The sequence below is a fragment of the Callospermophilus lateralis genome, chromosome 3 (genome assembly GCF_048772815.1).
Source record: "Callospermophilus lateralis isolate mCalLat2 chromosome 3, mCalLat2.hap1, whole genome shotgun sequence".
NCBI classification, from domain to species: Eukaryota; Metazoa; Chordata; class Mammalia; order Rodentia; family Sciuridae; genus Callospermophilus; species Callospermophilus lateralis.
This window is the reverse complement of record NC_135307.1, coordinates 89,760,641-89,776,462: the sequence shown is the minus strand read 5'-3', so window position 1 is coordinate 89,776,462 and position 15,822 is coordinate 89,760,641. Positions and strand designations below refer to the sequence as shown.

At 43.0% G+C, this 15,822-nt stretch overlaps 1 protein-coding gene across 1 annotated transcript in view; it reads left to right on the top strand.

The window, feature by feature from the left end:
* Tgm5 (transglutaminase 5) overlaps positions 1-15,822 on the top strand; it is a 40,439-nt gene that overhangs the window by 4,143 nt on the left and 20,474 nt on the right. The window contains exons 2-6 of the mRNA XM_076850667.2: positions 1,180-1,359; positions 1,500-1,745; positions 4,568-4,686; positions 6,903-7,031; positions 7,768-7,945. Coding sequence (XP_076706782.2) covers positions 1,180-1,359; positions 1,500-1,745; positions 4,568-4,686; positions 6,903-7,031; positions 7,768-7,945 — 852 coding nt within the window. The remainder of the gene's footprint in view (positions 1-1,179; positions 1,360-1,499; positions 1,746-4,567; positions 4,687-6,902; positions 7,032-7,767; positions 7,946-15,822) is intronic.

Here is a 15,822-nt window from a genome sequence, read left to right as displayed (position 1 = left end):
TGATTGAGCAGTCAAGACTTAATATAGGTTAAATTAAATGTCATAGATCAGTGGGAGATGGGAATAAGGGTTTGCCAATTGGGGCATGCTTCATGAGGGAGGTGGATCTCAGGACAAGTGGAATTTGGTTAGTGGGGAGGCATTCTGAGGTGGGGCTATAGCAGGAACAAAATGCACAGACAGGTAGCTGCCATATGCTTAGGGCGTGGCTGGAGGAGAGGCCCCATGGTGGGAATGGTGAGAAATAGCTTTCAAATATAAGTTAGGGCCAGGGTATAAGGGTCAAGTAAAGGAGTTTTCCTTTTTAATGTGGTAGATGTAAGGTATCTTTGAACTTTTAAAGCCAAAGGATGGCATGATCAAACTGTCTTGAGGAAAGATAATCGGGTGATATGTTAAGGGAAGGTGGTGGGGAGAGACACAGGAGGCAGAAGACCCATTGGAGGCTGGTACTCACTAGGAATGAGGTGAGGAGAGAGGAATTACGTGCATGTGGAAAGGGACAGTTCTCCTCCATGGTCAAACAAGAAGTCAAAAACAGGGCCCTCTGGGAGAGCCACTCTCTGAGAACAGTGAATTCAGTTTAGCAGAAAGTCCTAAAGGCTGAGAGTGAAACTTTCTTTGACTTTCCTCAGCATTCAAGCTCCCAGACTTTGGGCACATTGGCATTGGTGGTGGTCAGAGAGCCAACAAATTGTTAAAAGTAAGGCAGCTAATCTAGGGACAGTTATTCCAGGAGAAGCTGATCCAGGGACTTGCCCCCACGTTTGGAGGCTAGTATACAAACAAGTAAGACTGTTAACTTGAATCCAAGAAAGTGCATCTTAGAGTAAATTGGAAGACATGCTGGACTGCCAACAAACTTGGAAGCAATCAAACTTGGATGGGTCTACAAAAGAAGTTAGAGGTAGAAAATCATTCACATCCAGCTGTGCAGGGATAGAAATTCAGAGAAAATGGAAGAGGAAGGAAGGAAGAGGAACTCACATTCATGGAGCCTTGGTAATCCTCAAATCTAAACTTTCAGACTGGTATTATATATTCTCTTTCACCGACATGGAAACAGGTGCTGAGAGGCCAAGTTACTTTCTCAAATTTGCACCATTAGTAAGTAATAAACAGGATTGGACCAAGCTCCACAACCTTTCCTTTTGTCTGTCCCTGGCTGCCCCATCACAGGGCTGGAGGTGGCCCTCACAGACCTCCAGAGCTACCAGAACAATGTGCGGCACCACACAGAGGAGATCAGCATTGACCAGCTCATTGTTCGCCGGGGCCAAGCCTTCAACATCACCTTGTACTTTAGGAACCGGGGCTTCCAGCCAGGCCTGGACAACATCATCTTTGTGACTGAGACTGGTAAGGACCTCAGCTGGCTCCCAGGGTGTGTGAATGTGTGTGTGTGTGTGTGTGTGTGTGTGTGTGTGTGTGTTGGGGGAACTTTGTGTAGTTACCTTTGGGAGGTAACCACAGAGGGTGTCAGCTCTATTTCCCCTCAGGACCCCTGCCAGAGCTAGCTAAAGGGACTCGGGCAGTATTCAGCCTGGCAAGCCGTGGTGACCCCAGCCCCTGGATCGCCTCTCTGGAGACCAATGGGGCCACATCCCTAGAAGTGAGCCTGTGTCCCCCACCCATGGCAGCTGTGGGTCGGTACCTACTGAAAGTTCGTATCGAATCCTTCCAAGGGCCTGTCACAGCCTATCAGCTTGGAGAGTTCATCCTGCTCTTTAATCCCTGGTGTACAGGTAAGGCAGGTGCCCATGAAAGGCTCCTTCATCTCTATCTGTCTGTTCTGCTACAGAAAGCCAAGCTTGTGGGTTTCCTGACCCTGCTCCTACCACCTACAATTATCCTAAAATCCCAGGTACTCAGCATCTACCCCCCACTGTCAACAACCAGGACAGAGAGACCTTGTTACTTATTTAGAATTTTTAAATTATGAACCAAATAATCTTTACTTAAATAGAAAACTATTGTAATTAAATTGGACCAATGTTAACACCTACCTTCATCATACATTTTTGAAGTTAATTTGAGATTTCTCATTTTAAAAGTAATAAGCACACTGTACACTTGATGAATGAAGTAAAGGGTAAAACTGAAAGATACAGAGAGAAAAGAAGAGGGAGAGAGGAAAGAAGAGAGAGAAAGAGGGGAAAAGGAAAGGGAAAGGGAGGAAAGGAGAGAAAGGTATAAGGTGAAAAGTTAAAACTTCCAATCCCAGGCTGGGGTTGTGGCTCAGCAGTAGAACCTCGCCTAGCATGTACAAGGCCCTGGGTTTGATCCTCAGCACTACATAAAAATAAATAAAATAAAGATATTGTGTCCAACTGCAACTGAAAACTAAAATATTAAAAAAAATTCTGCTCCATTCTCCAGCAGAAACCTGTTAACATTGTCTTGTGTAGCCTTACAAAATATTCTATAATTAATCAAATATGTGTACGTATGTGCCTCTATGTGTGATTCTATAATACATTCCACAAGCAGGATTATATAATACCTAGCAGTCTCCAACTTGCTTTCCTCATGTCAGTATTCAACATTGAAAATATTTTTCTACCAATTCCCAACATTTTCTTTCTTTTTTTTTAACTTAGAAATCCTCTATGAGTAGATCAGCATACCTTTATTTTATTTATTTATTTTTTATGTGGTGCTAAGTATTGAACCCAGTGCCTCACATGTGTTAGACAAGTGCTCTGTCACTGAGCACAGCCCCAGCCCCATCCTACCAGAACATTTTTCTTAACAATCATTTCACTACTTGGATGCACCACATGTTTATTTCCAGGCATTTTGGCTATTTGCAATTTTTCTCTTATACAAACAAAGCCACAGTGAATATGCCAACATCCTATCCCATAAGCCTTGTCCTCCAAATCTACCCAGGTGTAGAGATAGATACCTAGCCAGACATAAGGACACTGTGGGCAGAATAAAGCACAGGGCAGCAGGAGATAGTGGGAAGAAGGGCGGGAAGTCTTGACAGTGGAGAATGGTCCTGTCTGCTTTGGGTAGAGGCCAGAAAAGCTTCTGACTAGAGGATGATCCCCTTCCTACCTTTCTGTCATTGAATGGCTCAGGACTATCACTGACCTACTGGGTAAAGAGGCATGCTCCTGGAGCAAGGAGGGCCAGTTGTCTGTCTTCTGCATATGTGTCTGTTTCTCTCTGTATCTCTCTCTGTCTCTTTCTCTCTAACACTAACACACACACACACACACACACACACCCTCTTCCGATCTCCAAGACTGTGGGCTTCAGGCATGTAATGAGGACCTATCTGAGCTGAGGAAAGACTGCGGGACTTCTCTCCTGAGCTTAGACTCACCCAGATTCCAGGGAGACCCAGTACTGGGGTAATGACTGGTGGGAGCTGCAGTTGGGACTGACAGCTGCCTATCACTGTGCCTCATATATTGACTGGGATTCAAGGATGTATGTGATCTCACCATGAATCTATAGCTTCTCACCCCACTGTTCAAACCCTTGATAAAACACATCTCAGCAAGGAGTTCTCCTACACCAGCATCCTGTTAGGTTGTGTCTGAGGCTCCCTCCAATGAAGGCAGGATGCTCCTTCACCTCAGGCTCAGGTAGCATTTCCAGACAGGTCCAGAATACTGCAAAGGGGACACCTGCTCCCCTGGCCTTTTGTTTGTTTAAGCAGCCTTTAACTTTAAAAGATAATTTTTTATATCACTAAAAATAACACATTCATTTGGGAAAATCTGGAGAATACCAGTAGGCAAAAAGGAAAACAAAAACAATTACCATTAACATGTTTTAGAATAGGCTTCAAAATCCTTTCCTCATATATGCGTATATGTTTAACAAAAATCAATGAATGCTGTACATGTTATTTTATAACCTATTTTAGTTTAATATATCACATGTAGATTTCCATGTCCATATATCCAAATTTGCCCCTTTCTATTAATTCTATAGAGAATCCTGTGGTGGAGATGCAATGAAGCTATTTGACCAGTCCCCAAGAACAGCATTGTGATTGTTTCCAGCTTTTCAGTCCTATGAACAGCACTCAGATGAGCTACTTACTGTCTAAATCTTGGTTCACAAGCTGAATACTTCCTTTAGATGAAATTCCTACAACAGGAAGGATGAGGTCAACACCAACCTTTAAATTTCTACTTGCTCTTTTCCAACCAGGATTTGTTGAAAATAACAGAAAACACAGAATATGGAGTTGCATGGGCTCTGTGCTCAGATTCCAGCTTTTTATTTACATATAACTTGGGCAAGTTACTTAATCACTTGTCAGGTTTTTCAATCTTCAAATGGGACTAGGGTGTAAATGTATTTTGGAAACCCAGAAATTTCACCAAAGGTAAATTTTTATTATTCCACCTCAAGTTCATATTGAGCCTGTTGCTGATGTTGGGGATGTTGTCTCCCAAGACCCACCCCTGCTTGTGCCCCTCATGGTATCTCCAGGTGCCCTCCCCAGAGCTCAGTTTCCAGGGGATCGATCATGAGGGACACGAATGGGATGGGAAAGACAAGATAACTTTTCTGTTTTGTGCCCTCCTGCTTTGAATCCTAGGGGATGCTGTTTACCTGGACAGTGAGCCCCAAAGGCAGGAGTATGTTATGAATGATTATGGCTTCATCTACCAAGGGAACAAGAACTGGATCCGCCCGTGCCCCTGGAACTATGGACAGGTAAGTCTCAGCCCGTCCAGGCCCTGGGCTTGTGGAGAGAGAGTGGGGAGCAGGAGTGGGGTGAACTGCAGAGTGACACTAACTAAATGGCAGCAGCAAGGGGTAAGATGGACCCCAGGTTGCTAGTGGAACCATAGGAAGGCGGAAGGTCCATTCTGTGCTGCTCATGGTTTCCCTTGGACAACAAGATCTAAAGGGAAAAGGCAGATAAGAGCACACCAGGTGGTCCACTGAGTGTGAGGGTGAGAATGAAGGGGACATGATCACAATGGCAATGATGGTGCCTGGCATTTTGTTTTTTAAACTTATGTTTCCTGTGGGATTCTAATTTCCACTCTCTCGCTTCATCATTACAACTCTTGGTGATACATTAATGAAAACTTGCCTTTGAACATCTCAGCCAGAAGTTGTGCTGATAAGCAGCAATGCATCTCCCTCCACATGACTATTACCTTTTTATTTATTTTTTTATTTCAATGATAGATCTTTTCCTTATAAAAGTAGTACATGATTGCTTAAAAAAACTTGCAAAGAAATATTGCAAAAATAGACACATAGAACATGGAGGTCATCCCAAGCACCTGTCACCAGCTTGGTGTATATTCCTCTACACTTTTTCTACACATATTTAAAAATGTGATTTCATATATAAAATAGCATCCTATTTGTTGCCAGGCTTGAAAACTAAAGACCTCCTCTCATTTAAAGCTCAACCCCCCCAGCAGGTGCTCTAGGAAGTCCAAGGCCAGGCCAGGGAAGAGGGTTCTCTAGGCTGAGCCTAGGTGCTAGGAGCACTGAGGGAGAGAGAGGATCAGTCTCTGGCTTCTCAGAAGGGGTGTCAGCTGGAATACCCTGGAAATTCTCTAGAAAGGTCTTGTCAGCTGTATATGGGGTTCCTCTCCTGAACTTGCCCTGATAGAACTCCAATACACATGGCCTTCAGGCCCAATCAGGGCCCAGGTGATTACAACTAAGAAGGAGACAGCAGCCTCCACTGGCCACAACTCATTTCCCTAACTTCTCACTCAGCTAGGGTATTTGGGGATTTCAGAGAGCCCTGGAGAAGAGTTGACTATCATCTGTGAGATGCAGAAGCAAGGAGTTACTGCTTTCGGAGCCCTGGTTTCCTCCCTGTCTGTCTCTCTTCTTCAGTAAACTTATACTGAATGTGGGTTCAGTGCCAGGCAAGGTGCTAAGAGAGACAAAATACGATGCCTGATCTCACAGTGTAATGGGGCCACCACACACACACACACACACACACACACACACAAAACAGGTCACATATCTTGCAAAAGGATAAGTGAAGACTGACAGGTGCAGATGTTCTGAGGATCAGGAGAAAGGCTGTTGGTTGGGGGAAGTATTGAGGAAGCTTCTTGAGAGTGACAGTGCTTGAGCTAAATTGACCAAGTGAAGGCAGAGGGAATGCATAAGCAAAGACACCTGTGCTTATTGCCCACTGTTTAAAGGAATAAACAAAGATGTATGGAGTCTCTCCTATGTGCTGAAAAAACTATGCCAAGTCTGGGGTCCAGAGTTATATGAAGAGCTGGAAAGAGACAGTGAGTACAGTTAGGCAGGAAGGATGGACCTCAACTATAGCATCTACTGAATCTAATGGGAGCAGGCACTCTCCCAGGGCTAAAGACCTATCCCAACTTCAGGCTTAGGGAAGACTCAGAGGAAGTGACATCACACTAAGCCTGAAGGGTGAGGAGGAGCAGGCTTCCTTGAGTGGGAAGTTCTGTAACTCACATGTATGGTAGAGCCCCACTGAGTTGTGGATGCCATGACAGGTTAGCATCATGACCTCAGCATGGCTTCCAGTGATAATCTGGGCTGTGAAGTGAGTGTGGAAGAAGAAGAAACATGGTTTTGGTAAGAGTATCCTAGCAGATCCAGAATAAAGGGGCAAACAGACTTTTTTGCCAGCCCAACTCACTGGGAAAACCCAACAGTAGCAACCATCACTTCAAAATGAAGGAGGAAGGATTTGACTTGCAGAACATACATTCCAAGTGGGTTATAACCCCAGAGCTTTGGAAACCCACACCCACCTGGAAAGCAGTCAATGGTTTTCTGTTTGAAAGTCACCTTCCAAACTGGTTTGTATTCCACAAACATATTCCTTTGGAGAGCTGGACCGTGTATGTCTTTACACATCCTCACATGCCAAGCACAGGTACCTCCCTTCTCTGCACTTCCCCTTGCAGTTTGAAGAAAATATCATACACATCTGCCTGAAACTTCTAGACAAGAGCCTGAACTTCCAGATCGACTCTGCCATAGACTGTGCCCTACGTGGAAGCCCCGTCTACATCAGCAGAGTGGTGTGTGCCATGGTGAGGTCTCTGGTGTGTCCAGGGAGGGAGGAGACTGTGCAGGGCCTCCCTTGCCCTCTCACAGTTGCCTCCTGCAGGGGTGGAATAGAATCAAAGCCATTTGGGTTAAGTCTGATGCCAAAATGTGGGTAGCAAGTTTTCTCAACTGAGCTCTGAAGTAGCTAAGCATGGCTCATTACCTCTGTTATTTCCAAATTGCATGTTTTGGGAAAAGTGATTGTCACTCCAGTTTGAGAAATTATCTTGTTGTTTCTTAATTTCCTTTGTCCTGAAATATTTTTTAAAGTACTCAGAGCCAAGCTCCAGCTTTGCAAGAGGTAGAAATAGAATACTAAACTAAAAGTGGAAGACAAGTCTGAACAGTGGCCTCCCACCTTTACCCCTTCCCCAACGGATCTGGAAGATCTTCAGTGAAATAAGGTCAAAAGTCTCCTTTGGCCATATTTGGTGGTGCACACCTGTAATCCCAGTGGCTCAGGAGGCTGAGACAGGAGGATTGCAACTACAAAGCTAGTCTCAGCAACTTAGTGAGGCCCTAAGCAACTCGGCAAGACCCTGTCTCTAAATAAAATACAAAACAGGGCTGGGGATGTGGCTCAGTGATTGAGTGTCCCTGAGTCCAATCCCTGGTACAAAAAAAAAGTCTTTGTGTCTCAGGCTCATGGGCCTTCCCACACATCAACTCTTATTGAGGAAAAGCATGTTTTTAATGTTTCTATCTCTGACTTCTCTTCAGATTAATAGCAATGATGACAATGGGGTGCTCAATGGAAACTGGAGTGAGAATTACACAGATGGTGTCAACCCTGCAGAGTGGACTGGCAGTGTGGCCATCCTGAAGCAATGGCATGCCACAGGCTGCCAGCCAGTGCGCTATGGACAGTGCTGGGTCTTTGCAGCAGTCATGTGCACAGGTAGGAAAGAGCCCCAGGGAAAGGGCCCCAGGTATAATAATTCACTTAAGAGTTCTCCAAACTCTTCTTATACCAGTTTCAAAATTCCCACCAAGGGATGTTTGGAAGGAAACCCTTTCCACTAATGGAAATGTCTCATCCCTGACCATATGTTTCACAAATCTGGGCTTACTCCAGATGATAGTTTTGAAGTGAAACTCACACACATCCCAAGACTTGGCAACCCTCCATTCTTCTGAGCTCAGGAAACCTAACAATATTCCTAAGAGTCTAGCTGGGAATTGACCAGGTACAAAAGAGAGTGAGAGTGAGATGAAAGAACAAGTAATTAGAACGCTAACACACTGAATTGTGCCCTTTTGGAGCACAGAGAATGGGCTTAGTGAAGATATGCTCATGGGAGGGAAATGTGCATCTGAGCAGTGTTTTGGACCATGGAGCTAGAACAAGATGGTACTCCAGTAAAATTATCTTGAATTTGGAGTTGTCATAAAGTCAAAGGGAATTGGAGGCCTGACTGAAGCCAGGAGTTAGGGAATGGAAGCAAAATGGAAATCTGCTTTTCAGAGAGAGAGAGAGAGAGAGAGAGAGAGAGAGAGAGAATAGTACATTAATAGAAGAAAAGATAAAAAGTACATACAGGGCAAAGAAGGAAAATGGAAGTTGTGTAGTGTGTGGCAAGAGGAACAAGCAGAAGGATGAGATGGGGAGGAAATCTTGAGGGAAGTAACATCTAGAAATGAGTCACATGCTGAAGGTGACAGGAGGATGCCTTCTGCCCCACCCAGGGCCACGCTCCTGCTCTTGGTCCTCACCCTCCCTCTGCTTCCGCGTCCAGGCCAGCTCCAAGCCTGTTGAAACACGCATTTCCTTATACCTGATTTAGTCACAATTTTTTTTTTTTAAAGAGAGAGAGTGTGTGTGTGTGTGTGTGTGTGTGTGTGTGTGTGTGAAAGAGAGAGAGACAGAGAGAGAGAGAGAGAGAGAAAATTTTAATATTTATTTTTAAGTTATCAGCGGACACAATATCTTTGTTTTGTATGTGGTGCTGAGGATCGAACCCGGGTCGCACGCATGCCAGGCGAGCGCGCTACCGCTTGAGCCACATCCCCAGCCCCTGGTCACAATTTTTAAGTTATTTTTTATGTTAGCTGGAGAAAAAGGCCAAGTAAGGCTTTCACTCACAGGACTCTCTAGTAGAATCCAGGGAGGAAAGATTGGCCTACAATTTGGTTTGTTGAAGGCTCTACTTCTGTGTAGAATTCCCTGTGTGACAGGATTGGTGTAGTCTGTGAGCATATGAATGCTATCTCTGGGCTCTCGAAGGAATATGACAGTTTTGGAGGAATCCCAGAGAGCCCCAGGCTTCTGAACAGACAAGCACAGGAAAGTCTCTGTTAACACTGACAGAAAGTGACTTTAGAATGAGTTGATGATGATGAAATCCCAAGCTTATTCCTCCTTTGCAGCTGCAAAGCCTGACCTTGAGTTGGATGTTTTGATGGCCCAGAGATAAGAAGCAGATAACTCAACAGCTTTTGTATCAAAAGTCAGGGAGCTGGCACGGTGGTGCACACCTGTAATCCCAGCAGCTCAGGAGGCTGAGGCAGGAGGCTCAGGAGTTCAAAACCAGCCTCAGCAATAGCGAGGCCCTAAGCAACTCAGTGAGACCCTGTCTCTAAAGAAAATACAAAATAGGGCAGAAGATGTGTCTCAGTGGTTGAGTGCCCCTGAGTTCAATTCCCAGTACCAGAAAAAAAAAAAAAAGTCATAGAGATTGGGGTGAAGTGGGAGGTCTGAGTCATTCAGAAAGCAGTCACAAAACTGACAGGCAGAAAATGGATCGTATGCAAGATAAAGAGGGAACCTTCTGGTATGTGGAAAACCCAAGAGCCTAATGTGCCAGGAGCGTGTGTGTGTGTGTGTGTGTGTGTGTGTGTGTGTGTGTGTGTGTAGAGGGAGAGAGACGGGTTTGGGTGTGGTTGTCTGGAACTGGGTGATGAGAGAGGTGGAGCCAGTAGATGGAGATTATGCAATGATGGCAGGCCAATTAAAATGTTTATGAGAATCATGGCCCTTCAGTGACCTTGGAACAAAGAGCTGAGCAAAGGGGGTCTAATGTGGCCTAGTTTGGTTGCAGCTTAGTCACTACCAGCCTTCCCCAAAAGTACCACTGATATCATGTATCATCCAGTAACAATTAGTGAGTTCTTATTCTCTGCCAGGCTCTGTGTTTCAAGTACTCTTAGATATAAAGATGGGAAGGATCAGCCTGTCCTCCATAAAAGTTAAAGATAAGAATTTAGTTAAATTCTTTAACCCAAAATAGCTGTCATAGTATGTCTTTTAAAAATACATTATTATAAAGGAAAATGAGAAAAAAATAAAATTCATTATTATTATTCCATAGCCACCATAACTAATGTTTATTGGGAACTTCCTTTGTGCCTTTAACAAGTTAAAACCTTGACAACCTAGAACAATGAAGAAGCATAGGAACTCTGGAGACAGACTGCGTGGGGTTAGTCTCCTTTATCCATAGAGGTTACATTCCAAACCCCCCAATGGATATCTGAAACCATGGATAATTCTGAATCTTAGACATCTGTACTATGTTTTTTCCTATGCATATTTACCTATGATAAATTTACCTATGATAAATATTACACTTGGCATGGTAAGAAATAGGGGCTGGGGCTGGGGCTCAGCATTAGAGTGCTCGCCTAGCATGTTTGAGGCCCTAGGTTCAATCCTCAGCATCTCATAAAAATAAAATAAAGGTATTGTGTCAACTAAATAAACAAAATATTTAAAAATATATTAACAACAATAATAAAATAGAACATCCAGGCATAGTGGTGCATGCCCGTAATCCCAGCAGCTTGGGAAGCTGAGGCAGGAAGATTGCAAGTTCAAAGCCAGCCTCAGCAACTTAAAGAGGCTCTAAGCAACTTAGTGAGACCCTGTCTCAAAACAAAAAATAAAAAGGGTTAGGGATGTGGTTCAGTGATTAAGTGCCCCTGTATTAAATCTCCAGGGTGTGTATGTATATATATATGAACATATGTATATATATGAACAATTATAACAAAACCAATATACCATAATAAAATCACCAGAATCATTATTCTCATGATTTTCAAAATAAGGGTCACTTGAACAAGCACCATGATAGGTGATCTTGTAACCTAGAAGGATGTTAAATGACTCATAATGGCCGATAGTACATACAGTGTGGACACATTGGACTAAGGGATGATTCATGTCCTAGGCAGGGTGGCTTCAGATTCATCACACTACTCAGAACTACGCACAATTTAAAATTAGTGAATTGTCTATTTATAAAAACTTCCACAATATTTTCAGGTGATTATTGACTGAGAGTAACTGTAACTGCAAAAAGCAAACAACAGATGATGAGGTACTGCTGTAAATATTAGCACTCCCATTATTTGTCTGAGTAATCTTGGGCAAGTCACTTAACTTGAGCCTCAGTTTCCGCAGATGTGTGTGATGGGGACGTAATGGTATCTCTCTTCTAGTTATTTAAAAAATTCATATATGGAGAATGCCTAATTATAGTGAGAATTTAGTAAGGGTTGTGCTAGTTGAGCCCCAGAATGACTTTATGACATTCTTTCATTATCTCCATGTGATAGATGATGCATATGTATGGCAGAGCCAGTCTCACCCCCAAGTCTAACTGGCATTGCAGTCCATGCTCTCTAACTATGAGTCTGTACTGCTTCAGAAACAATCCTAGCACCTGCCATTTATCCAACACTCACTGTGCTTCAGGCACACACAGGGTACTTTCACTGTTTATAATCCTTCCCACTACCTGCAAAGTAGATATCATTACAACCATTGTACACACACACAAAAAAAACAGAGGCTCAAAGTGACCAAGTGACTCTAGTCTGACTCAGAAGTACATTCTCCCTCTGCAGCCCTCCCTCCTAGTGTTGTCTTTTTAAACATTAAAACATGACTTCAACTTCCTGTAGAAAAATCACCAAGGAGACTTTGTGTGCATCAAACTTATGATTACACTTTTTAGACAGGAGGTTTCCTTGGCATCCATTTAATTGACTGTTACTTGGGAATTTTAGAGAGATCCCTGTCACTCACACCCTTCCTGTGCTCAGCACCAGCTCCCCCCACCCCACCCCTGAGCTCTAGGTCATCAGGCTTTTTCTGTTCTGACCAAGTATTCCCTGACAAGGTTGGAACCCTCAGCTCTTGGCTGATGTCTCAGAAGTGCCTGGACTCCTTGAGTTACAGCAAGGGGACAGATGTTCTGTTTGAAAATTTCCCCAAAACATGGTGTCAAAAAGCCACATATCATCCAGGCATAGGGGCACATGCCTATAATTACAGTGTCTTGGGAGGCTGAGGCAGGAGGATTGTAAATTCCAGGCCAATGTCAAGAACTTAGCAAGATCCTATCTCAAAAAATAAAAAGCCTTGGGGATGTAGCTTAATGGTAGCTTATATGTCCTGGGTTCTATCCCCAGCATGGCAAAATAAATAAGGTGGCATGGAGTTGTTTGGGAAACAACTAGGCATCCTGGGAACATGTTTGGTCTGTACTTTCCTGTAACTGCATGAGGGGTGGGGACAGCAATGACTGTAAAACTGCACCTGGACCTTAGGAGCTACAACAGGAAGGGGAAGTAGAAACTGGTGTGGGGGATGGGAAGCTGTGGGAGAGGCACTGGCTCCCCTCTTCAACCACATTAACTTACTTTTACATCTTACTTATAGGATCCCCACTTACAGTTTGGCTTGCACATAGTGTCCTCCACTTCCAACTTTTTAAACCCTGCTCTCAAGCTAGATGTCCTCTAAGATTTTGTCTAACTTAATTGTGTAGTGGCCACTATAGAGTATTTCATCTTTAATACATTCTTGTTATTGCTTTTTTTTTAGTTGTTGATGGACCTTTATTTTATTCATTTATTTATATGTGGTGCTGAGAATCGAACCCACTGCCTCACACACCCTAGGCAAATGCTCTACTGCTGAGCCACAACCCCAGCCCTCTTGTTATTGTTTTTACTGAGCCCTGAGTCTCTAAGAAGGAACCTCAGCCAAGTGCCTGGTGTGTTATTCTCTCCAACCTTTCTTCAGATCCCATTTCAAACTTTCTTTTATGCAACACCCTGGCTTGACCACCTATCTACCGTTATTTTCCATTGGCTTATGAGACATCAAGATTGTATGGAATGTTCCCTCATAAGGTTATTGGTTAACACATGACACATATTTAGAAAGACTTCTGGCGCGGGGTTTAACTAAGTGTTAAGAATCATAATTAGCCTGATAATGTTTCAACCTCCACCTCTTGAGCTGCAGTGGTTTGGCTGAGTCTTGTTAAAAAAATATTTCTAGCAATCCTGAAAACTTCAGTTTCCTATCCCCTCTACCACTTTGTTCCCTTCACTTCCTTCTTTTCTTTCTTAAAATCTTTAGTGTTAAATTAAGCATATTGCTCATTTCAAGACATTGTGATTGGTCTGTTTCAGCCTCTGTTTAAAAAAAAAAGCTATTGAATTTTCTTTTTATCCTGTAACCAACTTCTATTCACTTCCTCCTACAAAATATTTTTTTCACCTCCAACTTCCTCACATTCACAGTTTACAAATATGTCTCCCTGCTCAACTCCTTGAGGTAAGCAATGTCATATTCTCCTTTCCAGGCCCACATCCAACACTGCTCTGCATGTACAGGACATGTCCATGTCAGTGAAGACTTGCAGCGAAGGGACTTCATTAACATAGGAGATTTGCCGTTTCTCTGGTAAATCTTGGAAGCCACATAGGCAACCACAGCTGTCTGGTTTTCACATAGACTATTGTAGAGTTTGGGAGGCTGAGGCAGGAGGATCATGAGTTCAAAGCTAGCCTCAGCAATTTAGCAAGGCCCTAAGCAATTCAGCAAGACCCTGTCTCTAAATAAAATATTTTTAAAAGCCTTGGGATGTGGCTCAATGGTTAAGCACCCTCGGGTTCGATCCCTGTACCAAAAAAGAAAAACCACTGAAGGGTGAATCTGGCCACACACAAAGTTCATAAACTCCCTCCAGCAGGCAGCAGGGCATGCACTTCCCATTTCATTTCTTGTCTCCCCACATTTTCTAACAGCTTGTGTCCAGGGAGATATTTTATATTTGCATGGTTATTATGTATGATGTCTGTCAGTTTTCTCCGATTGACCGTTTCTTCAAAAATCCACATTTTGACTGTGGAGGCAAATCTCTGCAGTATCTTGACATTATTACCAATTATTTTTGCAACAGCTGAACCCCAGTTCCCCGAGCCTATGATGCACACTTTCAGGGGCACCACTGCCTTGGCCAGGTTGGTGTGCAGCAACCAGATTGTGCCTCCCACGCCAGCTGCCGGCCTCACCTGCTCAGCCTAACCTGCAATGGCTTGAGGTGACCCCATGCTTTCCTACATTTTAAATGTTTTATATGTAGCATTGTAGTTGTTATTGTTCTCACAAAATATATTGTTATCTGTATATGATTTTTTTCCCAGTATGTTTTTGTTTCATATATTATATATATATTTTTTATCTTTAGAAGTTCCATTGGGTCTTCTTTTCTATCTTCAGTTTCTCTTCTCATTGTGTTCATGCTTTTCTCTACCTCCCCTTGAATATATTTATAATACTTAAAATAGCTCTTTTAGATCCTTGTCTGATAATTCTATCATCTCTATCATTTCTGGATCTGTCTCTATTGATTGATTTTTCTCCTGGTTATGGGTCATCTTTTCTTATTCTATATGCTTGGAATTTTTTTGGAAATGATCATTGTGTGACATTGTTGAGAACTGTATTTTGTTTATTCCTTTAAAGGATATTGTTATGGTTTGCCAGTAAGTTCCTAGCAGTTCAATTTGAGCTGTCAGAGGTTTGCTTTTAATCTTCATTTTAGTGGGTCCAGAGTAGCCTTTAAAGTTGATTTAGCTCCACTAGTAAGTCTCGACTCTCTGAGAACTCTTCCAATGCCCTGTGTGTTATGAGGTCCAGCTACTCTATTACTTTATCTGTCCTCTTGGAGTTTCATTCTCATATGTGCACAGATCATCATTCAGCCAGAGACCTGGAGGGACCCCTCTAATAATCTCTGGAATATTCTCTGTTCAGCCCTCTCCTCTATACTACCTCACAAGTTTGAGCCACCTTAACTTCCCTGAATTGTAATTACATCTCTTCAACTCAGTAAGACTGCTGGGGGTCTGCTTGGGTTCTTCCTCTCTATATATTGTGGCCTGGAAGTCACCTCTAGGAATCCTCTAGGAATCCTCTCATGATTGGGCTGGAATTATGTGTTTTGGGGAGGAAGATCACAAAGGCTGAGTGCCACTTTCACCATATCTATCAGGTGAAGTTACTATCAACTTGACTTCTCACTCTTGATGTTGACGTGATGCCTGGCTGAGGTTGTTTGGCCTTTGATGGCAGGGGGTGGCAAGGGTGAGGCTATAGCTTTTTTCTGTATAGTTTGTCCAAATCAAAATCTTATCTGGAACCAAGCATTACACCTAGTTGCAATGTCCTTGGTGTCCCTTTTAATCTGGAAAAGACATTTTATTTAATATGTGATCTTGCTGAAGACACTAGGACATGGTCCTCTTCAAGTTAAAGTAGAATGCTATTTTCTGGATTTATTGGTAGGCATTCTTGTATTATTGCTCTTCTTATGCCCCTGTTTCTTGTTTTGTAATGAGAAGTTGGATATAAGGGCTTGAAATGTTCAAATTGAACATTTTTTACTAGAGACTGTTTCTTTTTAAAACAGCTGAAGTTTTTGATATTTGTTTATTGGTTCAGGTGACACTTCTGTGAGGACAGGGGGAGTAATC